Source organism: Pelophylax lessonae (assembly GCF_965119305.1).
Source record: "Pelophylax lessonae genome assembly, chromosome: 8".
NCBI classification, from domain to species: Eukaryota; Metazoa; Chordata; class Amphibia; order Anura; family Ranidae; genus Pelophylax; species Pelophylax lessonae.
The window spans coordinates 240,893,176-240,920,633 of NC_138775.1; the positions used below are offsets into that span (position 1 = coordinate 240,893,176).

Here is a 27,458-nt window from a genome sequence, read left to right on the forward strand (position 1 = left end):
CGGGAACCCGCAGTGGATTTGCAGGGTTCCCACATTGTGTATGTGTGAACCGGCACTAAGGGTGTGTGACTTTTGTGTCCATTCACACACACAGGCATTTACGGGCAGAAAATAAAAAATCACTTGTTTATTTAGGAGAGGGTTGTTCTGACCAAAAAAAAACAAAACACAGGAAAACACGCCTGAGTGTTCATTTCAAAGGCTAGAACAAATTCCTATTCTGTCCAATGAAAACCTGAATGCTACTAAAGTGTTACTAAATCCAAGACTCCGCATTCACTATATCTGGTCTCCTAAGGAACATGGAAATGCAATTATTTTATTAAAGATTAACTGCTAAATACCTTTTCTCATCAGCAGTATATAGCAGTCTTGCGACTTCTATCATTGCCTGGTTAAAGCTTGTAGGAGGAGTTTTCATTCTACTCTAACTGTCCAAGCTGGGTCCAGGACCCCTGACCCTCTGTCTGGACAGTGCTGATTGGCCCTGTGCTGATCACACGCACTCTCCCAAGATAAAAAAAAAAAAAAACTCTGCACATGCTGAGTTTGGTGTGTATTGCTGTAGAGTGCCTACTAGGACTCTGTTCTATCAGCAGATGAATTGGGGACAATAAAAGAAGGGGAGAATCTGAGAAGACAGGATCAAACAGCCTTATTACACAATGTAGAGGATTAACCCCTTATTACACAGTGAGTATAACAAGCATGCGTAACTGAATATACACACTGATTTTACTCTTGTGGGTTCAGTAACACTTTAATGCTACCCCCCCCCCCCCCCCCCTGTACATGACACCTGAGCTCCCATAGGGGTCACTGAGATAAGTGTCCCTACCGGAGGATTCCCCACTATTCCTGCTGTGTCCTGCTATGTGTTTAGAAGAGGAATACAAAGACACAGATGTATGATGACGGGTGTTGCATCCATTCCCTATTATATCTAACCAAAGTGCCTCAGGAATTCAGGCAATACAATGTACACAGTACATCCCATTCCGTACTATCTGTAGTGTAATCACAGCAGAGGGCTATCCCTCAGGGGAATCAGACGCCCCCGTACAAAGTACAAACCCTTACATGACCCCTCCGTACTCCTCCCCCATCCAGCACACTACTACAATCCTCCGCACAGCACCACGTGCATCTACTTCCGCATCCATTGTCACGTGCTCACATCCCCGCCTCAGACACTAAGCCCCGCCCTCACTCCCTGTTGGCAGAGGATGAGCAGGTCACGTGCTCTTCTCGTAAGCCTCCGATTGGCCAAGGCTTTCACCCCCGGCACTGTGAGGCCTGGGACACCGGCTTGTGGAGAACTCCGGTCACCGAGTCAGCGAAACATGCCTGCCAGGAACTCTCACAAAGCCGCCTGCCCGTGCCCTGCCTCTCGGGGCGATAACACCGGGGGCAGGATGGAGACCGAAGCAGGAGAGAACAAGGAGGACGTGGATATCATTAAATCTCCCAGTGACCCCAAGAAATACCGGTGAGTGCCTGAGCGGGGGGGGGGAACCCTGTGTCTGACGTCACTGCCGTATTTTATGACGTCACTTATTGCCCTCTCCTGACGTCACTGGGATTTTCCTGTCCCTGCTTTATCACTGTCCTCTCTTTCTGTATCCACCCTGCCCCCACCTTCTGACATCACCGCCTCCACCCCGCCCCCACCCTCTGACATCACCGCCTCCACCCCGCCCCCACCCTCTGACATCACCGCCTCCACCCCGCCCCCACCTTCTGACATCACCGCCTCCACCCCGCCCCCACCCTCTGACATCACCGCCTCCACCCCGCCCCCACCCTCTGACATCACCGCCTCCACCCCGCCCCCACCTTCTGACATCACCGCCTCCACCCTGCCCCCACCTTCTGACATCACCGCCTCCACCCTGCCCCCACCTTCTGACATCACCGCCTCCACCCTGCCCCCACCTTCTGACATCACCGCTTCCACCCGGCCCCCACCTTCTGACATCACCGCCTCCACCTTCTGACATCACCGTCTCCACCCCGGCCCCCCCCTCGCTCTGACATCACCGCCTCCTCCTCACCCCTACGTTCTGATATCACACCCTCCACCCCGCCCCCACCTTCTGACAATACTGCCTCATCCTTGCCCCCTTCAGGAATATCTGAAGTCACACATTTTCAGTTTGGATAGAGTTGAGGACAATTAAAACCACTTTCAGTTTTTTGTTCTCTCATTAGTGAGATTCTCCTTCCCTTCCTACCCTGTACACTACAGACAGCAAATCATTCCTATGGGAGGGAAATCCCCCTTTAGAGTTGGTTGTCACAGAGAGATTTCCCCTCACTGAAAGATTTCCCCTCTATTCCTGTTCTGTAGGCCACTCAGAAATCTAGTTCTATCCTCCCTTTCATCCCCTGTGACATTGGATGTGAGAACAATCAGTGTACATCTCTCCAATGGGGACACTGGCAGCAATAACAACCCATCAGGGGTCTAACCCCTCCTTACTCTATACAAATATAAACAAAGGTATTCTTTTAGGTGACACTAAACTCTGGAAGATACTCCTCTCCACCTTCCAGCCATGAATCATACATCCCTCACCAGCCGCTGTCATCACTCCCAGTGTTACCTATGAGGGGTTGTGTTTCCGGCCTCTTGATTGGTTGGTGAGGGACAATGTCATCCTACGCATGCGTAGCTTAGCGTACATTTAACAGAAGTCAGTTAGCAGCCAGTTGAGTGTTATTGCAGAAATGACATAACGAGTTCTGTAATGAAGAGCTGTCTGATCTCAGGTTTTAATTGTAGGCCACCATCCACACACATGAGAATTGATGATGGAGGAATCTTCTGCACTGTCATTGTATTCTGAGAGCGGGACTCCCCCACCATCAGAATGCATAGATCAGTGCTGCAGCAAACCTATAGATTGCAAACGGTGTTTTCAGCATTTTGCCAGGACAGAAAAAGGTGTCGATAATGGCGCTGAAAATGCAGGGATTTACTGGGCTTATGGTGTGTTTTTCTTAGGTCATGTGACTCAAAAACCACTTCAAAAAGGTAACACAGTACATTTTATTATTGTGTTCTTTCTGCCTTTTCAATGCATTTCAAGGTGGTGTGTTTTTTTTTTTTTCATTTATTTATTTTCACAAAGAGATCATACAAATGAAAACAAGTTTTCAGTAATACAATTTCTCCCTTCCCTATTTTCCCCCTATTTGACCCCCCCCCCCCCCAAGGTGGTGTGTTTTTTTAACTGACCAAACATGCAGCAAGCAATATTTTTAACACAACGGAAGCACGACAGACCAGTGTGAAGACACATAGAGAGTTTAAGGCTCCATTCACACCTGGGCGTTTTCAGCTCCAAAAACGCTCAAAAGAAACACTTCCAAAACGCCCAACAAGTAAAACCCCATTCATTTAAATAGCCCCTGTTCACATCTGAGCGTTTTGCAAAACGCCTGTAGCTGAAAAAAGTACATGAGCTTCTTTTTGGGCTGATTACCAGCGTTTTTGATAGATGTCAATGAAAAACGCCTCAAAAAATCGCGGTAAAATCGCGGTAAAAAACGCTACGCTCAAGTGTGAATGCAGCCTAAAGGAATGCATTATTCTTGAGCTTTTCTTGTGCTAAAGGTGTCGAATTATTGACGTAAAAAAAAAATTTCATATTCAATTAAATTCATGATATTACCCACTTAAGCCCCGGAAGATTTTACCCCCTTCCTGACCAGGGGGTATTTTGCGATTCGGCACTGCGTGATTTTAACAGACAATTGCGCGGTCGTGCGACGCTATACCTAAACCAATTTGACGTCCATTTTTTTCCCACAAACAGAGCTTTCTTTTGGTGGTATTTGATCACCTGTGCGATTTTTTTTTTTTTTTTTTTTTTTTTTTTTTTTTTGATCATGCGCTATAAACAAAAAAAGAGCGTCAATTTTGCAAAAATAACAATATTTTTCACATTTTTTTTTATATGAAATTTTCCAAAAATCTAAATTTTTTAACATTTTCGGCCAATTTGTTTTATGCTACATATATTTGGTAAAAAAAAATCGCAAAAAGCGTATTTTGATTGGTTTGTGCAAAAGTTATCGCGTTTACTAACAAAGGGAGTAATGGCGGCGATCTGCGTTTTTTTTTTTTTTTTTTTGCGGGACTGCGACATTGCGGCGGACAGATCGGACCCTTGACTGACATTTTTGACACTTTTGGGGTTACCAGTGACATTACTACAGTAATCAGTGCTATACATATGCACTATTACTGTAAAAATGACACTGGCAGGGAAGGGGTTAACTGTATTGGAGAGGGAGGGGTTAAGTGTGTCCTAGGGGCGTGTTTCTAACTGTGATTGGACATGGCTACTAGTGTAAAAACAGAGATCAACGGTCCTACATAGTAGAACCGTCTGATCTCCATTTTTACACAGGGGAGAATGACAGGCGGCTTTGTTTACATCAGCCGCCTGCCTTTCTCCCTTCCCGGCGAACGATCGCGAGTGACCGGCGGACGTCGGGTCCGCCGGTCACACGCACTGACTTGTTAGGGAACGGGGTGGGCGCGCGCTCGCCCGCTATTGGCTCACAAGCGAGTGACAGGCTAGTGACGTATTGGTACATCACTTTGCCAGGCCGGGCTGACCGCCGCAGTATATGTACTTGCGGCGGTCGGCAAGTGGTTAATTAAAAAATTGAATATAATACAATTATATACACTGCTCAAAATAAATTAAAGTAACACTTTTAATCAGAGTATAGCATCAAGTCAATTAAACTCCTGGGATATTGGTCTGGTCAGTTAAGTAGCAGAGGGGGTTGTTAATCAGTTTTAGCTGCTTTTGGTGTTAATGAAATAACAGGTGCACTAGATGAGCAACGATGAGACAGCCTCCAAAAAGGGAAAGGTTTTACAGGTGGAGGCCACTGACATTTTTTTTCCTACTTGTCTATCTTTTCTGACTGTTTTTCTTTAGTTTTGTCTTTGGCTAGGGTCAGTGTTACTACTGGTAACATGAGGCAATACCCGGACCCTATAGAGGTTGCACAGGCAGTCCAACTCCTCCAGGATGGCACATCAATACGTTCCATTGCCAGAAGTTATGCTGTGTCTCCCAGCACAGTCTCAAGAGCATGAGGAGACAGGCAGTTATTCTAAGAGAGCTGGACAGGGCCGTAGAAGGTCCTTAACCCATCAGCAGGACCGGTATCTGCTCCTTTGTGTAAGGAGGAACAGGATGAGCACTGCCAGTGCCCTACAAAATGACCTCCAGAAGGCCACTGGTGTGAATGTCTCTGACCAAACAATCAGAAACACTTCATGAGGGTGGCCTGAGGGCCCAATGTCCTCTAGTGGGCCCTGTGCTCACTGCCCGGCACTGTGGAGCTCGATTGGCATTTGTCATTGAACACCAGAATTGGCAGGTCCACCACTTGCGCCCTGTGCTTTTCACAGATGAGAGCAGGTTCACCCTGAGCACACGTGACAGACATGAAAGGGTCTGGAGAAGCCGTGAAGAACGTTATGCTGCCTGTAACATTGTTCAGCATGACTGGTTTGGTGGTGGGTCAGTGATGGTCTGGGGAGGCATTTCCATGGAGGGAAGCACAGACCTCTACAGGCTAGACAACATTGGTATCATGTGCATATTTTTTCTGCGCAGAAAAAAACTCCCCCAACACCAACATTTGTGGTGTGAACAGGTTACATAGAAATCAATTGTTTTCTTTGTGTCCTTGCAGAGATCTACATTAGAAAAACGTAAGAACTGTGCAAGTGCAGAGATGTACATTTTTCTAACGAAAGGCTCTGCAAGGATATAAAGAAAACAATTGATTTCTGGGTGCTTTGTTCACACCACAGTGTTAATGTTGGGTGAGCTTTTTTTCTGTGCAGAAAAAAGCAAGCCCAATTTTCACATTAAAGGAGAAGTACAGCCAAAGCTTGTTTGGCTACATTTCTCCTGTGGATCACAGGAGTGCCGTTCTGCACTCCTGTGACCTGTTTTCAGCAGACAGCAGGCTGAAGTCCGCTGACGTCACAGAGCCGATCCAGGCTGGGGAAAGATCATGCCCACATGCCTGTACTGGCACCCAGCTCAGCCTCTCAGCAGGCTGCTGAGAGCCTGAGCCGCCGCTCCTGCCCCCTCCACAGCCCAGTGCTCTAGTGAGCGAGGTGGGGGCAGGGCAGAGAGCCCTTGACTGACCATCACCAGCTCTCTGCTCACAGAGCTCTGAGAAGCGAGTGATCAGCAGTGTTTGATCGCTTGGTTCTCAGTGTTCAAGCCGGCAGTGGACCAATGCTGCATCCAGCTAGGGAAGTATGATTAAAATAAAATCTCATACTTCTCTTTTAGGGGGGTACTTTTTTCTCGTATATTCTATTATTTAATGCTATTTATACAAAAATGTATGTTATATCTATAAGCGTGCTGATCAGATCCAATGTTTTGTGAGCTGTAGATCTGAAAAAAAGTTAGGGGTTCCCTGAGATCCTAAACTTTTTGCAAAAGGTTCCTCCATGGTAAAAAGGTTGAGAAACCATAAGTTAAGGTTTTTTTATTTTTTTTTTTTTTTTTTTATTTTGCTGTATATGACAGTAAAGTGATGGCTTTGTAATGTATGTATTATACACCTGGCAAAGGCAACCAGCAGATCTCTAGCTGCAGTAGAACTACAACTCCTAGCATCTCTTTCCAGCAGCATGGCTGCTCTTATGGCGCTTTTCCACTGCATGGAACCGTACCGGTTCGGCACGCTTTTGTGCTTTTCCACTGCTGGTACCGCATGGTATAGGGTCGGAACGGTTCGGTACGGTACGGTATAGGTTTGCTTTTCCACTGCATGGAACCGAACGGTACGGCTCTGAAAAAACAGTACCTACTCGATTGTGGTTCCAACAGGTACCAAACTGGTACCATATCCCACAATCCTTTGCATGCAGTCACTACTAGCCACTGATTGGTCAGAGAATCCCACCCACCCCGTTGTTATCCCACCCACTTAACTTTAGTACTACTTTAGTGGAAAAGCAAACCTATACCATACCCTACCGAACCGTTCCGACACTATACCATGCGGTACCGCAGTGGAAAAGCAAACCGGGCCAAGCAGGGCCGAGTAGAGCTGAGCCGGTACTAGCCGGTACTTGCAGTGGAAAAGTGCCATTAGATGACCCTTAGATTGTCATGCATTACATTGACACAACACACGTTGACATGCATGCAGTAATGTACCATCACAGTCTGAATAGAGCTTAAGGCTTCATGTACAATACAGCTCCTTAACTTGAGTTTAGCAGCTTTTGGTGTTTTTTTTACCAAAGCTTCCAAACTCCACTCAATGAAAGCCTATGTGTCCATGTACATATAGGCTTTTAGGATAGTTTAGGAGCTGCTTGTGGTTAGGGGAGGTCCAACCTACTTCTCCTGAGCGCAGGAGAATCGCATTCAGGATAGGAAAGCTTTATCCGCCAGCCACAAATCGTGGTAGGCTATGTGTACATGAAGCCTAAAAGTGAAATAGCCATTTTTATCTTTGCTTTTTCATGAAAACCATAAAATCTTTACTTTAATCCTGGGTGCGGTAACCCACAGAGACCAATCAACAGTGGTAGTATTATATATGTATGCTAACCCATTTGTGACCCCCCCCCCCTGCAGGTTTATACAGCTTGACAGTGGTCTTCGGGTTCTGCTGATCTCTGATATGGCACCTCCTGGTCACACTGCCACTGATTCCTCTGATGATGATGAAGAAGAAGATGAAGATGATGATGAAGATGAGTCTGAGGAAGACAGTGAAGGAGAAGAATCTGAAGGTGATGATGATGAAGAGGAGGAAGATGAAAATGAGGAATCGGACAGCTTGCATTCCAGAGACAAGAAAGGCTGTACAGAAAAGCTGGTATTGTTCTGTCATTGTGTCACTGGTGCTGTGTTTATATGTGATAATGTCGGTGAAGGCTCTCGTATATCCATGTCCTAGTATCACTGGTCATAGTTAAGTTGGAAAAAATTAAATAAATCAGCCGATATCGATATGCGATGAACAAAAGATCGGTATCGGCAATAAAAAAACCTGTATCGGTCGATCACTAATACACACTATACAACAGTTGTTGTTTGATTTCCTTTAGATTTACCTTCAGATTTACCTTAAACTATGTAGTGCAAGGGCCTGCCTGATTACATACAAAATGAATGTGTTTAGGTTTGACCTCATATTATATGGTTTTGGTGAATCTAAAGGGAAAAATCTAAAGAAGAATTGTTTAGTTGTTATCCAACTTTAGGCCCCGTTCACACCTGAGCGTTTTTTAGCTCGTAAAATGCTCATCTCTGAAGTCTCAAAAGGCCCAACAAGCAAAATCCTATTCATTTCAATGGCCCCTGTTCACATATGAGCGTTTTGCCGCCTGAAGCTGATAAAAGTACATGAGCTTCTTTTTTGGCAGATTACAAGCATTTTTGTTAGATGTCAATGCCTGCCTCCACACACCTGCAAAAAACGCCCAAAAAAATGTCTGAGAATGATATGCTCATTCAGCTGGACTCATTGCAGATGATTTAAAAAAACTGGAGAGTGCAGAATATGGAGCAGCTTTCATATGGCACTTTTCCACTGCAAGTACCGGCTCGGCTCTACTCGGCCCTGCTTGGCCCGGTTTGCTTTTCCACTGCTGGTACCGCATGGTACGGTGTTGGAACGGTTCGGTACGGTACGGTATGGTTTGCTTTTCCACTAAAGTTAAGTGGGTGGGATAACAACGATTCTCTGACCAATCAGTGGCTAGTAGTGACTGCATGCAAAGGATTGTGGGATATGGTACCTCTTGGAACCACAATCGAGGTGGTACTGTTTTTGAGAGCCGTACCGTACGGTTCCATGCAGTGGAAAAGCGCCGCCGTACCGAACCGTTCCTACACCGTACCATGCGGTACCAGCAGTGGAAAAGCACAAAAGCGAGCCGAACCGTTCGGTTCCATGCAGTGGAAAAGCGCCAATAGAAACCAATCCGCTTCCAGGTTTTTTTTTTTGTCAAAGCCTAATTGAACAAGCTATAGCTAGAATCTAATTGGCTACCATGCTCAGCTGCACCAGATTTTGCGCACTCCAGTAAATCAACCAAATTATGTAGCCGAAGATGCTTTGCTTCTTATCCAAGCAGTTTCTTCAGTTCTAATGGGTGTCTGTTACTGTATATACCTCGGCATTTCTAGTCACACAAGTAACTCGGTCACCATAAAGGTTAAAGTGATTGTAAACAATCGCCTTGTAAAAAAACCCATTCAGTTTAAAATAGAAATGAAAAGCAAACCATTTGTGTATCGATTATTAAAAAAAAAACATTATAAAATACTTATTATCCCGTTTCTTATAAGTGATCACTTACTATCTGTTCTTAGCAGCATAAGAGCTGGCGGGAGGAAAAACAGCACCACACTGGTCTTCCCAGTGAAAGGCTGTGCAGGAGGGATGTGTCAGGACAAGGTTGGTCATTGGAGGAGAGCAGGCTGAGTTCCCAACATAGCTAGAGAACTGACCACGCTGTGTTCTGCTTAGTGTGGTCAGTTTTTAACAGGAAAGCAGAGGGACTGGCAGGAACACCAGGGATTTCACACAAAGGAAGCAATACAAAGAGAACAGGATACTTTCTCATACAAGTACATGGTGCAGCAGGCACATATCAGGAAAATAAAATGTTGGGTTTACATACTCTTTAAATAAACCCAAGGCAAAAATGTACTATATTGTGGTGTACCAGGCTTTATATGTGGTGGCTGCAATAAGCTGGTCATACGCAGAGCGGCGATCGGTGATGCAGCGTGTCACACTGACACACCGCATCTCCGATCTCGGTAAAGAGCCTACTGATGTAGGCTCTTTACCATGTGACCAGCAGTGTCCAATCACGGCTGGTCACATAGTACACAGGAAGAGCCGTTGATCGGCTTTCCTCAGTACATGCCTGACAGGCAGGAGTAAAGGAGAGCCAATCTGTGGCTCTCCTGACAGGGGGGGGTCTGCACTGGTAATCACATCATTGATTACCAGTGCAGACCCTCTGGGGGGGGGGGGGTGCCACCAGAACCACCAGGGATGCCCACCCATGACCCCAGGGATGCCCACCATGGCCACCAGGGATGGCAATCAGGGCTCAGGGAGCCCGCCAGTGCCCTCCCCATCAGTGCTGCCCGCCAGTGCCATCCCCATCAGTGCTGCCCATCATTGCCATCTATCAGTGCCGCCCACCAATCAGAAATATAAAAATTGCTGTGCCCCTTTGGCCCCTTTCTTACGGGCGTTCCGTATGTCCGTATATCACCCCTTCTGTTTGCGGGTGATATACGGACATAATGCATGTCAATGGGATTGCGGATGTCAGCGGAAAACCATCCGCTGACATCCGATTTGCATCCTTTCAGTTCTGTTCCGTTTTTTTGAACGGAACAGAACCCTATTTTTTCTTCTGTTTAAAAAACAAAGGACGCAAAATCGGATGTCAGCGGTGTCATCCCCTGACATCCGCAATCCCATGGACATACATTATGTCCGTATATCATCCGCAAACGTGAAAAAAAAAAAGTGCCGGAGCGGATCGCAATACGGTCCGCTCCGTGTGAAAGGGGCCTTTTGTATGAGGGGGGAAGTGGTTAAAATGACACACACACACACACACACACACACACGTATAAAGTGTATCTAAACTCAAAGACTTTTTACTTTCTTTTAGAAGGATTAGAGCCTCAGTGAATTTTTTTTTTTTGTGTTTGCTGTCTTTGTCCACGCTACAGGACAGGAATTGAAGGTAAGTGCCGGTTCACATTTGTGCGATCAAACAGATCGCATGTAATTCGGAACGCACTGCTCCTAAAATTACATGCGATCTCTGTGCGGTGCAAAATCAGCCATACAGTTTGTATGGCTGAATTCGCACCTAACTCGCGCAGGACCCTTTTTTTGGTCCGCAGCAGAATCGTATCGCATGGTGGTTCACACTAGTGCGATCCGATTCTGTGCGAACTTGCAGATCGCACTGCGATATGTCATGTGATCTGGGGGTGTCGTTAACTTTTAATTGACACCCCCACCGTATCGCATATGGCAGTGTGAACTGCTAGGGGTGCGGATGCGATGCGGGAACACGCTGTATATTCGCAGCGTTCCCCGCATCGCACAAATGTGAACCGGCACTAAATCTCCCTAATGAAACACAGTTGACAAAATACCTGACCTGGGTTTATCCAATTCCTACCCTATCCAAAAATATAAATATTGGTTTAGATATGCTTAAAAACTTTATTGTTTTTCTTGTGAGATGCTGATTTATGCTGCCCCCCTGGGACTCCTCCCATAAGCTTTGCTGAAACTTCTTGCTTTGTTTTTCTTTTCTCTTTTCTCTTTAGTCTGCAGCTGCACTTTGCATTGGAGTAGGAAGTTTCAGTGATCCGGAGGACCTGCCGGGATTAGCACACTTCTTGGAACATAGTAAGTATTGTGTGCTGCATTGAGTTGTCTGCATATGAAGGTACTGTATATTGGTGGTTAGATAGACTGAATCAATGGGGAAGGCAAGCTTTATGACCAGTAATGAAATTGTCGTGCATGGGTGTCCATCTTTTTTTTGAGGTTTGAAGTCCACTCTCTGCTGACGTCACAGATGTTGGTCCAGGCACTGCGTCATCATGAACACTGAGTCGAGATCCGCCAGGTTCCTGGACCGACACCTGGCTCAGCCTCTCGGCAAGCTGCTGAGAGCCTGACCTGGCCGCTCCCCACCCCTCCATAGCCCAGCGCTCCAATGAGCGAGAAGGGGGCAGAGCAAAGAGCGGTGACTGACAGTCAGCAGCTCTCTGCTCGGGGAGCTGTCAGGACTGAGTGATCGGCAGGGTTCGATCGCTCAGTTCTCAGTGTAGAGGCGCCAGGGGGACACATGCAGCATAGGACCGAGGCTGCCTCCACCTAGGTAAGTATAACTGGGGAAAAAAAAGAGAAACCGCATACTTCTCTTTTAAATGTTATCTTTATTTACAGGATTTTTTAATTTAATATTTTAAACCTAGTGTCAAAGACACATTGTATGTTTTTTGGCATTATTGCAGTCCTACAGCCCATAATTGTCTGTGCCTTTTGTCATTTTGTAGTGGTGTTCATGGGCAGTGAAAAATACCCAGATGAGAATGGCTTTGATGCTTTCCTTAAAAAACATGGTGGCAGTGACAACGCCTCCACTGACTGTGAACGCACCGTCTTCCAGTTTGATGTACAGCGGAAACATTTCAAAGAGGCTTTGGATCGGTATGTTTTGCTTTAACACCTCTTAGCAAAGTTCTGTTGAAATACAAGTTTATATCAGCTGTTGGGTAGATGGGATGACACTTACTCAATTCAGTTCCTAAAGCTAAACTCCAGGCAAATAGCCAAATGCACAAATGAAATACAGATCATGGAACTGTCATGCCTAACAAAGATTTGTATTTCTGTCCATCTAATTATGAGATTTACACTACCTTACCAAACAGCTCAAACCTGTCTGGCAGGGAAAGCAACCTGATTGTTCACTGGTCCAGTAGAGTACCTGCAGGCCTTTTCCTTCTCCTTTGACTAGACAGCGAAAGAAACGGCAGACTGATGAGCTCATCTTTGCCACTTTGCTATCCCCTTATTTCAGCATGCTCCTTGTACTGCTTCTCCCTCCCCCAGTACGAGCTCTGGTTGTAAGAGGCTGATACCAAGTCAGATTCAGGAGCTTACACTTATTGCAGAATAAAACAAAATAGATGTACAGATCTGCTTTAATTCAGGTCTTGTATATCTGCTTGGAACACTGCTTTAAAAATAAAATCACTGAAACAGTAGTTTTTCCTGTCTTAAAGATGTCCTCTAAGCAGTATTTGCTTGTTAACTGGCCAAATAACCCCAGTGACATTAATGAAAGCAACTCTTTTTATAGGACTAGGGGAACACTTCAAGTAAACCTGACCTAAAAAAAAAAAAAAAAAGTTGAACCTTACCTTAAAGCGGTAGTATCCCGCTTTTTGACACTTTTACCTACAGGTAAGCCTATAATAAGGCTTACCTGTAGGTACAAATAATATCTCCTAAACCGGCATGGTTTAGGAGATATTTGCAGTGCATGGAGCTGCTCGCGCGAGCGCTCTGAAGGTCCGGGGGACCTTCAATTTTGTTTGCCGGGAGCTTGCCGGAAAATCACTCCCGCGCGCATGCGCGGGAGTGACGTCATTGCGGCTCCGGCCAATCATCGCCCCGGAGCTGTCTCTTCCGGCCAATCACCGTGCCGGAGCCGCCGTACCCGGAAGAGACGGCGAAGGATCATGGCAGCGCCCACAGCGATGTCCGGGGGTCCGTGTCGGGGCTTCGTTCTAAGGTAAGTTACACATAATGGGCTAGTATGCGATGCATACTAGCTCATTATGCCTTTGTCTTGCAGGTGTTTTTTTTTTTTTTAGGGTTTACAACCGCTTTAACTAAAATGTTTCTAATGTTCTTGTGGTGTCTACAAGTACCAGTGGTAGCCTTGCACTCTTGTTGGCTCTAAGCCTTGCTGCTTCCTAGTAATCAGCATGATGTAATGGAAAGTTTGGGGACAAATACCATGACAAATGATCCTGATGCATATTGCCTTATCTGAAGTTCATTGACAGACGCAGCACCCGGCCCTCCGCTTCTGAGTGTATGATGTTTTTTTTTTTTGTTTTCTAAACACTGCTTGCTACAAAACTAGATGCTGTAGCAGAGTGTGTGGGGTTATGCCTGCAGGGACAGCCCCCACGGGCATGGTAAAGCTTTTTTCTGCCTAGTGTCCTATTCCTGATGGGAGGAGCATAATCCAATGGTCTAAAGAAGATATGGAGCTGCGTCTGTCGAACTTCAGAGAAAAGGATTTTACGGCAAGTACAAAAATCCAGTTTTTCTGCCTAGTGTCCTACTCCTGTAGGGTGCAATATAACCCAATGGTTAAGAATATCAGGAGCTGTGTCCGTCAATGAACATCAGAGAAATGGATTTTACAGTAAGTCAAAAATCCCATATTATTATTTTTTTTTTTATATGCAAGATGATGTAAATTTATTATTTTTTTTACAAAGGTGGACGGCTTCTTTATGTATGTCACTATTTAGACCCTTATATGTCCACGTTTCTCCTCAGATGGGCACAGTTCTTCATTGCACCACTGATGGTCAGAGATGCTATTGACCGAGAAGTGCAGGCTGTGGATAGTGGTAAGATTGGTTCTCTGTTTATCATTTTTTTATTTTGTCCACCAGTAAACTTGTTTATATACAAAATATAACCGTTTGTCTGTTATTACTTTAGAATATGAGCTTGCTCGGCCTTCAGACTCTAATCGTAAGGAGATGCTTTTCGGAAGTTTGGCAAAGCCTGGTCATCCAATGGGCAAATTCTTTTGGGGTGAGTGAAGTTGACTTACAATTTCAAAAACTTGCTGTGCCTCTTACTCAATACCTTGGACTATCTGTTTTCCAAAAAGGGGATATTTGTACTGCCCTGGCATTTTTGGGCATCAGGATTGATCGATTTTTCAGATACTGTGTATATAACCTAGTTTGTGAACTCCTATAACTTTCCTACAGACTAAATAATTCACACTGATTTGGGTTATTTTCACCAAAGAAATGTAGTAGAATACATTTTGGGCTAAATTAATGAAGAAAGATTTTTTGCAAAACCTAAAAAGATTTAAACCGCGTTTAGGCCTCGGACTGCAGTTAGCATAAATTGTAGGTGATAATTATTAGGACATTTGAAATAGAAATGCAACGCTCTTATAGTCTATTTCAGATAAAAGGTCCACAAACCTATGAGGCACCCAAGGTGTAACAGCAGCAAAATATCAGGGGAGATCGTGATCCGCCACTGACACCACAGCACACCTGGCCTCTTACCCTAAGATATGGACCACTAAATTATAGGTGGTCTAATGGGGCTTTTCCACTGCATGGAACCGAATGGTTCGGCTCGCTTTTGTGCTTTTCCACTGCTGGTACCGCATGGTATGGTGTAGGAACGGTTTGGTACGGTATGGCAGCGGCGCTTTTCCACTGCATGGAACCGAACGGTACGGCTCTCAAAAACAGTACCACCTTGATTGTGGTTCCAAGAGGTACCATACTGGTACCATATCCCACAATCCTTTGCATGCAGTCACTACTAGCCACTGATTGGTCAGAGAATCCCACCCACCCCGTTGTTATCCCACCCACTTAACTTTAGTACTACTTTAGTGGAAAAGCAAACCGTACCGTACCGAACCGTTCCAACACTGTACCATGCGGTACCAGCAGTGGAAAAGCAGGGCCGAGTAGAGCCGAGCCGGTACTTGCAGTGGAAAAGTGCCATAACAGCATTCCCCACAGATAACGCTAAGCTAGAGTCCTGTAATCTCTACTGAGAGCATATCTCCATAGGTTTAGATGTGCCAAAATAAGAACAAAATTGTGTAGTATGTAAAAGCACTCCAATGTTTATTAAAATAGATCCAAGGTACTCGCATGTATACAGTATAAAACGAGCAGTTCATATACAGCACTTCAATGGTTCCCAAACAGCAAAATGGCCGCAATCCGCAAATGCAGTAATGTGGTATGTCCAGATTCCACCGAACACGTTTCCTCCAATCAGACGTCGTCGGGGGAATTTGCAAAATGTTCGTGTGTTTTTTGGGTTTTTTTTTCATTTATTTAGCAACAAAAAACTTGGTGATTACCGTATTTTCCAGCGTATAAGACGACTGGGCGTATAAGACGACCCCCCTAATTTTCATCTACCGGTAATACTTATACTTAGGTTACCTTGGAGATATTATACTCGGCGTATAAGACGACCCCCCCGTTTTTGGGGGATTTTTTTGAGTTTCAAAAGTAGTCTTATACGCCAGAAAATACAGTAACTATAATATCACAGTGCTATGTTTAATGCTTTGCTTTCCCTGGAACTCCACATACACACATACTATTGTTTTGCTTTGAGCAACTAAATTTATCCTTACTACTGTTCTAGAGCAGTTCCACGTAACTTAGGATAGCCATTTATGTGACAATATTTTTTTTTTTTAATCCTTTTGTGTTGTTTGCAGGAAATGCACAAACTCTGAAGTATGAACCTCAAGAAAAGAATATAGATACACATGCTCGCCTCAGGGAATTCTACAGAATGTACTACTCAGCCCATTATATGACCCTGGCTGTACAATCTAATGGTATGTGCTAATTCAAGTATGATTAAGCTCACCATACACTATACCATCTGATTGTATCTTCTTTAGGGCTACCAACAATGATGTAATGTAATGGCCTGTGCAACTGCATAGAAATTGATTGGATTGTACAGATGTATCCTCATACTACATAGTTTTGGTAAATTTAAATGGGATTGTACAATTAGATTGTCGTGTGTATGACCATCCTGAGCATCTGGCTAAATTAATGAAGTTGAGGGAATATAGTAATTTTTTGTTGTGATCTCTGTAGAGACACTGGATACGCTAGAAGAATGGATACGAGAGATCTTCTGCAAAGTTCCATCCAAGTATGTACTGTCAGAAAAGAGGGTCGCTGATGGTGTAATATAGTGTAAATGTCCTTGTTTAGTTTCTGATTCTGTTTATTATTAGAGATTAAATAAATAATATATACAGAAGTGGTGTTTTACACATAACTTTCAGGTTTCAGGGGAGATCAGCAAATGACCATTCGCTGGTCTTTTTCACCTCTGTCCATGGGGGTGACACATTTTTGGGGGTTATTGAAAGCAATCGGGTGACTGTGCTGCTGCCTGATCCCTTTTGTGAAATGGGAAAGTCGCCTTGTGAAAAATACTCACACTCCCGGCTGTAGCAGGAGTGTGTGAAACACCACTGGCTGCCACTGATGTATGGCACACATCGTTGAAAATAAAAGGCGTAACTGGTCTTGAATTTAAAATCCGCTTGATACATTGGAGGTGTATTAAAAAGAGAGAAAAAAATGTGCAAAATCTTTGGACCCGTACACCCCACAACGCTGCACTGCAATGTGTGCATTTTCATGCACATTGTGACATGTTTCATTATTCAGCCTAAAAGAAGTGCTCACTAAAGCCCCGTACACACGATCAGATTATCAAACGATCTGTCATCCATTTTTTGTGGCATGCTAGTCTGATGTGGAAAGTGAAGAGGTTATTTTCATACGAATTCTCCCGTACGACTGAATTCTACTTCAGAAGTGATGTCATGTGTTGGATTGTTTTGTATGTGTTCTTTCCTCTCTGAGCATGCCTAGTCTTGCTCTTAAGATTTTTTTCCGTCAAAATCTGTACTAATGAGATGAAAATCAGACATTGTTTTGACGGACGACAAAAATTTTATATCCTGCACATCAGGATTTTGTCAGCCGAAAAGTCGGAGTTTGCTGTCGAAAGCACCATACTAACAATCCGAAAATCGACAGATCGGTCGTCGGACGAATTTTCCCTACAGATTTTCTTATCGTGTGTACGGGCCTTAACACAGATTTAGACTTGTGAACAATATTTGAGAGAAATAGGCCTTTTATATACATAGAAAAAGTCTTAGATCTTTGAGTTCAGCTCAAGAAAAATGGGGGCAAAAATAAAAAGCTGCGTTTTTTTTTTTTTATAATTTTGTTCAGTGTAGTAAGGAATATTTAGAAAAATTTAGTAGAAAAAAAAGTCACTGTAAAAATATAAATGTAGCCTACCTTAAAAGTAGACCGTATCTTTACGGCAGTGGATGGCGTCAGTATTTTTTAATTAAATCTTACAATATTTTTGATTATTTTATGAGCCCTGTTTAGAGGCTTTGGTGACATATCAGGGGTCTGGTAACCCAGTCCCTTTCTCTGCAGCCTAAGCTGCAAGTGGCCGGTGATTTTACCCCCCCCCCCCCCCCCATCCTGGCACCCTAAGATGTCTGCCTGAGCCGCCGTATGCTGGCTCTGGCTCTGCCCACAGTAGTGTTCTCTTGGGCAGTCCCCGCTCCTCCTCTCTGTCCTGAGCTGTGCTACCTCCCACTCCCCGCTGTGCTAGGAGGAAGGATGAGTGCAATTGAGAAGGCTGAAAGGAAAACTGGTGCCGGGGGGGGGGGGGGCTGCTCGGTTCTACACAATTTAGATACTCGCCCACCCACCGGATCCGTTGTTGTCCTGATGAGATCCTCTACTGCAGCCACCGCTCGGGTCCTGTGACGTCATTGGGAGACTTTCGACTCTCCTGAATTCAGTTGCAGCATCCCGATGATGCGCTGCTAGGCCCCCCATCCTTCTATTATTTTATGGAATACCTTTTAGTGCTCCTGATAACTCCAGGAATATGCATGTTATAGGTCCCAGGTGGCACCAGGGGACTGCACGTCATTCGCCTAGGTGAGGAGGGAGGAAGGGGGGACAGGACCGAAACGGAAACAAAACAGATATTTCTGTAGTGGAGTGGGGGAGGGATGGAAAATTGAGAACTACCTGATTAGGGTGAAGATCCACTTTTAAGTACAGCACAGAATGGAATATTAAAAAAAAAAAAATGTAAAGTTATGCAACTAAATAGCATTCCTAGATGTTCTGTTCAGCGGTCATGCAGCCTAAGATACAAACTTGTACTATTTTGGATAGCTCATGTCTGCTCTTTATATGAAAGTGATTATTTATTAAAGGCGTTCTTTACATATAGCTTGGCAAATTTTTCTGTGCTGTAGTGTTAGATTTATCCTATGTATAGGCTATAATCTGGTTTTGAATCACTGGATAACATCTTTATACCTTTTCTTTTAGTGGCTTACAAAAGCCTGATTTTAGTCACCTGGCAGAACCATTTGACACCCCTGGCTTTAATTGCCTTTATAGAGGTAGGCATTTCTCATTTATGAATATATAAATATAATATTGCCCATTCATTTTTTTTTCTCCTGCAAATTCCAGCTCTTGCCCATATCATGATGAGCACACCTAACTGTATAAAGGAAACTGGTAGAAGTATTGGGAATGCCCCTGTTAAACTCATTCTGAAAATGCTAATTGCCATTTTCCATTTTGACTTCTATGCTTTTTAGGCCTCTTGCACACTGCAGCTTGGAAAAGCTTAGTACAGCATTTTATTTTTGACTGAGCTAAAATATAACCCATTATTTACAATGTGCCTGTGCAAACAGGCATGTAAACAAGCGCTGAGTATTCCTCAGTTAAAAAAAAAAAAAAGGGAAAATCTGCGTTCCCGTTCAGTATTTTGGGCCGATGCGCACAAATCCGTGCATTTGAGCATAAAAATTAATTAATTTTCCTTAGGAAGGTAATATGCGCATGAACGCTCATATAGGTGCAGTTGCACAAATTCACGCAAAACAAACACCTGAAATGACATCCAAAAAAGCAAAAGCTCAAACATCCGTATAGTGTGCAAGAAGCCTTACTGACCTGAAAGAAACATGCAGTATGTGAAGTTCCATCTCCTGATCTGGGTGATTTTTCTGTGTCTGACTCCAATGATGGCAGGTAGCATTTTTAGAAGAAAGTCAGCAATGGCAGCCTCCATGTTCTCTTCGCTTTCCTTTAAAACTACACAGTCTGATAGTTAATTTGCCCTGTTGTGTTGATTTATTAAAGGGAAATCTATGGTCACAGCCTACTTTTTTTTATTTTATAACATCTACATTGTAGTAGCAAAACAAACAATAGTTATATTTGACATCCTAATATTCGCTTAATTGAAAAATCTTCAATGTTGTGAGTTTTGTCTGCCTGCTGGCCTTCTCTTTCCACAACTTCCCAGATTCCCTGCATGCTTTGCAGCGTCTCCTCTGCTGTTTACTTTCAATTTCTAAGGACTATATATCCCATGGTACCTTGCTGCCTACAAGCAGTGATTCCTGTACTGACTCCGCCTCCTGAAACTCCTCCTCTCAGCTCCTCTGTAGTTCAGAAGGCAGGCTCTGTGAAATGTGTGACACAACAGTGCCTACCCACAGGATATAGTGACTACGAGTCACAGAATGCAGGGATTAAATGTGTGTGAATCTTCACAAAGTAAGTTTACAAACTTCAAGATCATTCAAAATAATAGGAGTAAACTACAAAAAAATGAAAATACAATGTGGAAATGAATATACAATTTTACATTTTGAACATAGATACACTTAAAGTGGAGTTCCACCCTAAAATGATACTTACCTCCATCTTCTCGCTCCGGGTCACCTGAAAAACAAATGGATAATCACATTTTTTTTTTTTTTTTATTTTACTTACCTCGTAAAGAAGAAAATACTTACCTTACTTCCTTCTTCCTCCCCTCCGCGGCCACGGCGAGTCGTTACTTCCTGGCTTGCAATGATTCCTGGGAGCTGAACGTCATCGCTCCCAGGAATCATTGCGCCTGCACCGGCCCCCGACGTCAGTTCCGGGGCGCGCGCATCATTCCCTTCTAAACAGCTTCTGGGCATGCCCAGAAGCTGTGGAGGGATGACGCGCGCGCACCAGAAGTGACGGCGGGGCCGGTGCAGTGCATCGTGGGACCGAAGAAGACGGAAGAGGACACAGAAGAGGATCGCGCTGGCTTCAAGCTGCCCACACCTGAGATGGCAGCGCTGGACAATACTTTTTCAAGGTAAGTATTTGTCCTAAAAGGTAAGTGCAACCTGGGACAGATCAGAGGCTATCCATTGTGGAATGTACTAGCCCTGACTGTCCCGGGGGTATTTTTATAAAAAAAAAGTATTCCAGGGTGGAACTCCGTTTTACTTGGCTGGAATGATTGTGATACTTGTTTTAACAGATTTGAAGCTTGGGTGTAAAAACAAAAAATAATTCCACTGCGATTCTGGCCCCCATTATACCTATGCGTTTTTTCCAAGCTGTATTTTCCATTAAAGTCATAGAAAGTTGAACACTAAGAAAATATATTTTATTCTCCTAACATTTTAGTAACATTCTCTAATGTCACATCCTTAGCTTTTTTTAACCTCCCAAAACAAAGATAATTCTATATTTAAAATGTGTTAACCAGAGCAATGAAGTACTTCTTCTTCTTCTTTCTTCTCCTTGCAGTTGTCCCAATAAAAAAGGTTCATGCTTTGACTATAACATGGGCCCTTCCTCCCCAGGAAAAGTTTTACAAGTGAGTACTCCCTTGTGTGTGCCCTGCTGGGCAGTCCAGGCTTTGGCTTTTGACATTGATCCACTGGATATTAAGTTGTTTCATTTACAGAGTTTCTATTCATATATAATATAGTTTTCTCATTAAGTTTCTGATAAACATGTTAAATACTACTTATTTAATTACAGGGTGAAACCCCTTCACTACATTTCTTGGCTTATTGGTCACGAGGGCAAAGGCAGTATTCTCTCTTTGCTGCGTAAGAAGTAAGTGAAACTTTTCAGGTTACTGGCTTGTGTGTCCTGTTTGAAGGAAGTGTGAAATGTAGAGGATTATGTGTATGGGTTATTGATCAGGGGGAATGTTCTTATTTGGAATAAAGACGTGGCAGAGGTGCATAGGGGCTAAAATGGTTACAACTGTAGCCTGGTGATGGTAAGGCTCGGTTTTTCACTACTTGGACACTGCATGAACTGAGAATGCTTTGCTTTCTTTAGGTGAGTTTGCTGTGGATAACTTTCATGACTGAAAAACATAATGGGAGCATGACTAGTATGTGACTCAACTGGCCATTATTTGAATTTCCAAGACTACTTTCATGTCTGTATGTTTTATACCCAACAGATGACCCCAGCAGAAAAGCTACCAAGGGTTCTCAAAGAGTTATGATTAACTCAACAGAAATTATGCCTAGTACACACCCAGTGGGCTGAACAAAAAAAAAAACCTGATGCGCTCTCTGTACTAACTTTGCGATGTTAGTACAGCGATCTCCCCACTGAGCTATTGGGTTCTGACAGGGGGACTGTCTCAAATTTGCTAGGGAACCCCCTAGCCCCTTAGGTGAGCTTATAGATCGGTAGTACGTGATTGATCAGGGTCTAAAATTGATTGAGGGAGATTACTGTGGAATATATGCACTGCAACACTACCGTTTTCCTTGGTAAATTAAAATTAGTCGCTATAAAGTGTGTTACATTTGACCAAAATGGTTGTGCTTTTTTCTCGCAAGTCCATAGCATGTGGATTAATTTACCCGTGCCTTTGTGGCCTTTGACATATAGGACTATCCCTTTTGCACATTCGGAAGAGCCTTAATGGAGTATAATAAATTCTCTGAAAAATACTTAACTGTATCATTCTGTCCCTAGCGGAGATAGTGGTGGCAAAATAAGTACTAAGAAGATCTTCCCAATTTTCATTAGAAAAATCTGGGATGTCCGATACCCAATGTTTTTTCTGCGTCTGTAATCAGGTGGATTTATGTTGCGCAATAAGACTAGTTAATGCAGGTTTTTATATTGGAGTGCTGGTTACATTATGCAGATGAGGGAATTTTGACCAGGCAGTATCATCTATTCTGTTTGCTCTCTTCTTTCAGGTGTTGGGCTCTGGCTCTGTTTGGAGGTAACAGTGAGACTGGGTTTGAACAGAACACAACATATTCAGTCTTCAGCATTTCCATAACACTGACAGATGCAGGATATGAACACTTCTATGAGGTATGACCTAAAACTAGAGCCAATCTCAGTACATATAATTGTGGACACCTTTTTAGCATTTACATTTTTCCTACATTTCCTCCTCCTCTTTCGTTTTGCTTGGCAATTTTTTTTTTTTTCAAGGTTTTTTTTTTTTTTTTTTTTTTTCTAGCTATCTTTGGACTTTTTTGATTCCTTTTATGGTTTAGGCCTCATGCACACTGGACATTAAAAATGCCGGTAGCTTTAGCTGTAGAATACTGCGTTCAAAATGTGAGTTTTTCAGGGTTTCTGCATTAGCAAAACTTTAACCATGTTTTTCAGAGGAAGAGCATTATTACAGTTGTAAAAACTCCTCTGCAAACCCACTGGTTGTTTTTGTTTTTTGTTTTTTTTACAGCCAGAAAATTCCCCTGCCAAAAAACCGCTGATAAAAGCATATGTGTGAATGGACACATAGGATAACATGCTGGGGAGTTTTCTGGCTGAAGCCAAAAACAACAGCTGTAAAAACTTCCAGTGTGCATGAGGCTTTACCGTCAAAGATTATATCTGGGTGTTTGATCAGGATTCACTTTTTTTGTCTCAACATATCTAATCTTCTCTAGTAGAAACAATATGGATGTGGTATTTGCATGGTTAATATGGACCTGATGTTTTTGTCTTTGTAAATAGGTTACTCACATTGTGTTCCAGTATATCAAAATGCTGCAACAGCTGGGTCCACAAGAAAGGTGATTATTTGTACAAAAATGATAGTAAGACATGTGAAGGAAAAACAATCAGTGAAGTTGTGCTGAGTCCTAAATGCTTACATTTTCAGGATTTTCCAGGAAATTCAGAAGATTGAAGCCAATGAGTTTCGCTATCAGGAACAGGTACACTTTCTAATGCAACAATATGGACAGTTTATATGTTTGCTTTATGTTAAAGTGAGCCTGCTGTGGATTTGTTAAAAAAAAAAAAAAAAATCAACCGCAGTGCTTAAATGTGATGCATGTATGTTCCTTTAGTTTCCTCCAGACTGTTCCTGTGCAGTCCGGGAACTTACAAACTCGACCACACTCTGTAGCAAGGGCTGAAGACTTCGACCCTTCAGCAGCCTTTGTAAGCCTTCCTCTAGCATCTTACAGTCCATAAGGTGCCATAGCAGCCAACAGAGAGCAACACATTGTAAAGCATAATAATAAGAGGGGGTATACTAAAGTCTGAGAAATTAGGGGTCGTTGCAGAGTGCAGCTGTGCCTTGTGGTGCCTCTGTTTCTATTGCCATTGAGTATCCTTTAGAGGCATGGGATCTTTTAACGTCTAATTTGGAATTTAATATTGAATTAAAAAGCTCAGCAGACCGATGTCTGATTGTGATAAACTGTAGGTCATCCCAGCATAACCCTTTTCTACTTTACAGGCATGCCTCAGTTTTTATTTTTTTTTATTTTGCTTTTCTAGGAGGATGAATGTCTTTTTTCCGCTCTGCTGTTGTAAAGACTAACCAGTTTTTTTTTTTTTCACAGCAATTTTTTTCTCTTGTATAATTTACTTTGCTTTAGTCAAGACTGTTCTCTCCATTGCAGCTTGATGTGTTTCCTCTGATCGGCAGCCAACTAATATGGTCATCCTTAGCCTAGTTTGTGGACTGTACTGCATCCAGCCCCAGCTGCACTGGATGTCATTGATGGTGGTCTGGAAGAGTGACCTTTGGCAACTAGTTTCCACATGGGGCACTTTTCAGGCTCTGTGTTCTAAGTCCAGAGCAGCTTTCATTGCCTCTGAGTTTGCCTTGTCTCCAGAAGACTTTGTGAGAATGGTCAAGCTGAACACTGGGAGCTTTTTTAGTTTTTCTGATTGCTGGGTGCCATTATTCCTCATTTCCTGCCGGTTCTGCTGTGGAAGGGGTTAACCTACTGTCGTCGTCCTCTGCTTGGAGTGTTTCACTTGCTCTGCACTGACTTTTCCACCTTGCAGTGTCGGGATTCATCTCCACGCGACCCTCCGGCATTGACTATCACCTGATACCAGTTGCCTGGACTTTGAGTAATTTAGGCCTTGCCTCTTGCCCTGAGCCTTTATGTTGCCTATCTGCTGTGCATTCACAACATGTCGGATTCTGGAGGTATGGGAGACCGTCCCACTGTACTGGGTGCCACCAGCTCACTTTGTGCTAACAGGTCAGGGACTGCTTGTAGCATATCCCCTGATGATGCTGATGTCTGCAACCTGGAAATATGTTGCCCTCTGTTGTTAGTCTATTTATCGGAATCTTCTTTGGCTCTCTTGGGTGTAGCAGGGTCTTTGTTCTCAGATAAAGTTTTTACTACGGTCCAGCAGGACTTTATTTCCCAAATTATTTGGTTATTTACGGACTCCTCACCGAGGCCATAAGCACACTCCTGTGCTTGCCCGCAGTTTCTGTATTTGATTTACTTGAGACCCTAGTGACTTATGAGCCTTCTACTTTAAAGACTGTTTGAATCTGAGTCAATCAAATTCATTTTGGTTGAGCTTACCCTTAAGGAATCACAGTCTACTGCGTCTAAGCCTAAGTTGAGGCCCTTCAGGCAAAAACTATTTTTGACCAGATCACCCACCCATCCACTTCCAATTAATTCAATTACTGTATTTATCTGCGTATAACACGCACTTTTTCCTCCGAAAAATGGAGGGCAAAACACCAATGCGTGTTATAGACCGATGTATTAATAAAAAAAAAAAAAACAGTCCAGGCAGTGCTGAGAGCTAGAAGGGGGTGGGCCAGGCCGAGTAGAAGGAAGGACGAGCGGTTGCTGTTATGGGGAGTCCCGCCTCCTATGATAGTCAGCACAGTGGCCCAATGCCTGGACGTGTGACGTCTATCATAAGCGCCAGGACTTCTGATGACAGCGGCCGCTCGTCTTCGCTTCTCCTTGGTCCGGCCCGCCCCCCTCTGCCTCTCAGCGCTACCTGCCCTTTTTCTTTTTAAAATACCGGTATATCGCCGCTCTGTGTAATGGCGCTGGTGAGGCTGCTGTTGCTGTTGTCTGTTGCTTTGCCCTGCATTGGTGAACACTGCGCTGGGGAGGCTGCATTGATGGACATGGCCCTGGCGAGGCTGCATTGATGGACATGGCGCTGGCGAGGCTGCATTGATGGACACGACGCTGGCGAGGCTGCATTGATGGACACGACGCTGGCGAGGCTGCATTGATGGACACGGAGCTGGCGAGGCTGCATTGGTGGACACGGCGCTGGCGAGGCTGCATTGGTGGACACGGCGCTGGCGAGGCTGCATTGGTGGACACGGAGCTGGCGAGGCTGCATTGGTGGACACGGCGCTGGCGAGGCTGCATTGGTGGACACGGCGCTGGCGAGGCTGCATTGGTGGACACGGCGCTGGCGAGGCTGCATTGGTGGACACGGCGCTGGCGAGGCTGCATTGGTGGACACGGCGCTGGCGAGGCTGCATTGGTGGACACGGCGCTGGCGAGGCGAGTTCAATGCTGTTTTTTTAAAATTTTGCTTTTTTCCTAAAATTTCCCTCCTAAATTTGAGGTGTGTGTTATACCCTGATAACTACGGTAATTATTTTTTTTTCCTTGCTTTGTGATAAGTTCCCCATCCAGGTCCCTTACCACCACCCGTTCTAGGTGGGTAGACTGCTAATCAAGAACCTTCTGCCCTGAGATAGCCAGTCCCCTGATTTGTCCCTATGATGATGTATGTCCTCTTCCTCTCATCGGAGAGGACCCTGCTGCAGCCCATCTGCCAGTCCAATAGGAAGTGTTCAAGTGGGGCAGGCACTGATATGGACACCCGATTTAAGGACCCAAATCAATAAAAATGGAAGAGAAGCTTTGGGGCAAGATTGTCACATGAAGGCATCAGAGCTATGACACCTTTGTTCAGGGTAAATGGTTATTTTAAATAATTATTATTATTTTTTTTTTTTTAATCGTGATTAGTTGGGGGTAGGGTGACCACTTTTCCAAACTGCCATTCAGGGACACCCCCCCCCCCCCGACAACTCCCCCGCCCCAAAAAAAAGACCACTATAACTGTATAGGAATATTCACCTAAAATGGAAATTTAGCGAAGAGATTCAAAGGGGGTCATGGGACTAAAGTTGAAACATGCCAGTTAAAATAAATATAAAGGACCTATTTCCAAGAACTGTCATAGACATTCTGCAATAGATTCCCAACGCTACAGTGGGATACCCCTCTCCAAGCTTTTCCTGGTGACTTTGTTGTTTGGGAGTTTGAGAACTCTAGTAGAGCTACCCAGTATGTAAAGGCTAGCTGTATTTGCTGAAGCTAAAGCCAAGTTCCCAAAAAGCTTCTATGTTTTACACAGATAGAGATTGTGCAAGATTTTACCTTAATCACGCCACTGCTGTGTAATTAAGCGCCCTGCGGACAATACATGCCAGGAGGACTGGTGTCAGACATTTTATTGAGAATTGGGTCAGACCCAGAAACAGTTCTAATTTCTGCTGTAAGGCTCTGGCTGGCAGGATTGTGGACAGTGTATGAGTATCACCTAGATTCCCCATATACACATGAGGAGTTCCAGGTTCTATAGCTGATGTAGAGAAAACAGACTTTTTGTTTCTAATTCTGCAAGTTCTGCTCTGATTCCTGGAGGCTTTTAGGAGCCTTGGGTGGGATGAGGCCTCCATCCCTAGGTTTACATCTTATCCAGTAGCCAGTTTAGCTTTTGTTGACCCCCTTTTTTGCAGTTAGCTGTAATACCTATTAACAGGTTCTCTGTAAAGATCACATGAATAGAATGGTAACACTGAATAAAAACTCTTTACTAGGGAAAAAAGAAACTCTTTAGTCAATGCAGCACAACAACAATTTCAACTGGTGGTACACTTGCTGAACATACATT

General features: G+C 44.0%; 1 protein-coding gene across 1 annotated transcript in view; it reads left to right on the forward strand.

Annotated features, from left to right (window-relative positions):
* Positions 1 to 1,206: 1,206 nt before the first annotated feature.
* NRDC (nardilysin convertase) overlaps positions 1,207 to 27,458 on the forward strand; it is an 88,905-nt gene continuing 62,653 nt past the window's right edge. Inside the window, exons 1-14 of the mRNA XM_082265914.1 lie at positions 1,207 to 1,489; positions 7,647 to 7,890; positions 11,394 to 11,475; positions 12,132 to 12,285; positions 14,158 to 14,231; positions 14,326 to 14,421; positions 16,106 to 16,228; positions 16,500 to 16,557; positions 18,795 to 18,868; positions 21,060 to 21,129; positions 21,297 to 21,374; positions 22,490 to 22,610; positions 23,265 to 23,323; positions 23,413 to 23,467. Coding sequence (XP_082122040.1) covers positions 1,227 to 1,489; positions 7,647 to 7,890; positions 11,394 to 11,475; positions 12,132 to 12,285; positions 14,158 to 14,231; positions 14,326 to 14,421; positions 16,106 to 16,228; positions 16,500 to 16,557; positions 18,795 to 18,868; positions 21,060 to 21,129; positions 21,297 to 21,374; positions 22,490 to 22,610; positions 23,265 to 23,323; positions 23,413 to 23,467 — 1,551 coding nt within the window. The 5' untranslated portion in view covers positions 1,207 to 1,226. The remainder of the gene's footprint in view (positions 1,490 to 7,646; positions 7,891 to 11,393; positions 11,476 to 12,131; positions 12,286 to 14,157; positions 14,232 to 14,325; positions 14,422 to 16,105; positions 16,229 to 16,499; positions 16,558 to 18,794; positions 18,869 to 21,059; positions 21,130 to 21,296; positions 21,375 to 22,489; positions 22,611 to 23,264; positions 23,324 to 23,412; positions 23,468 to 27,458) is intronic.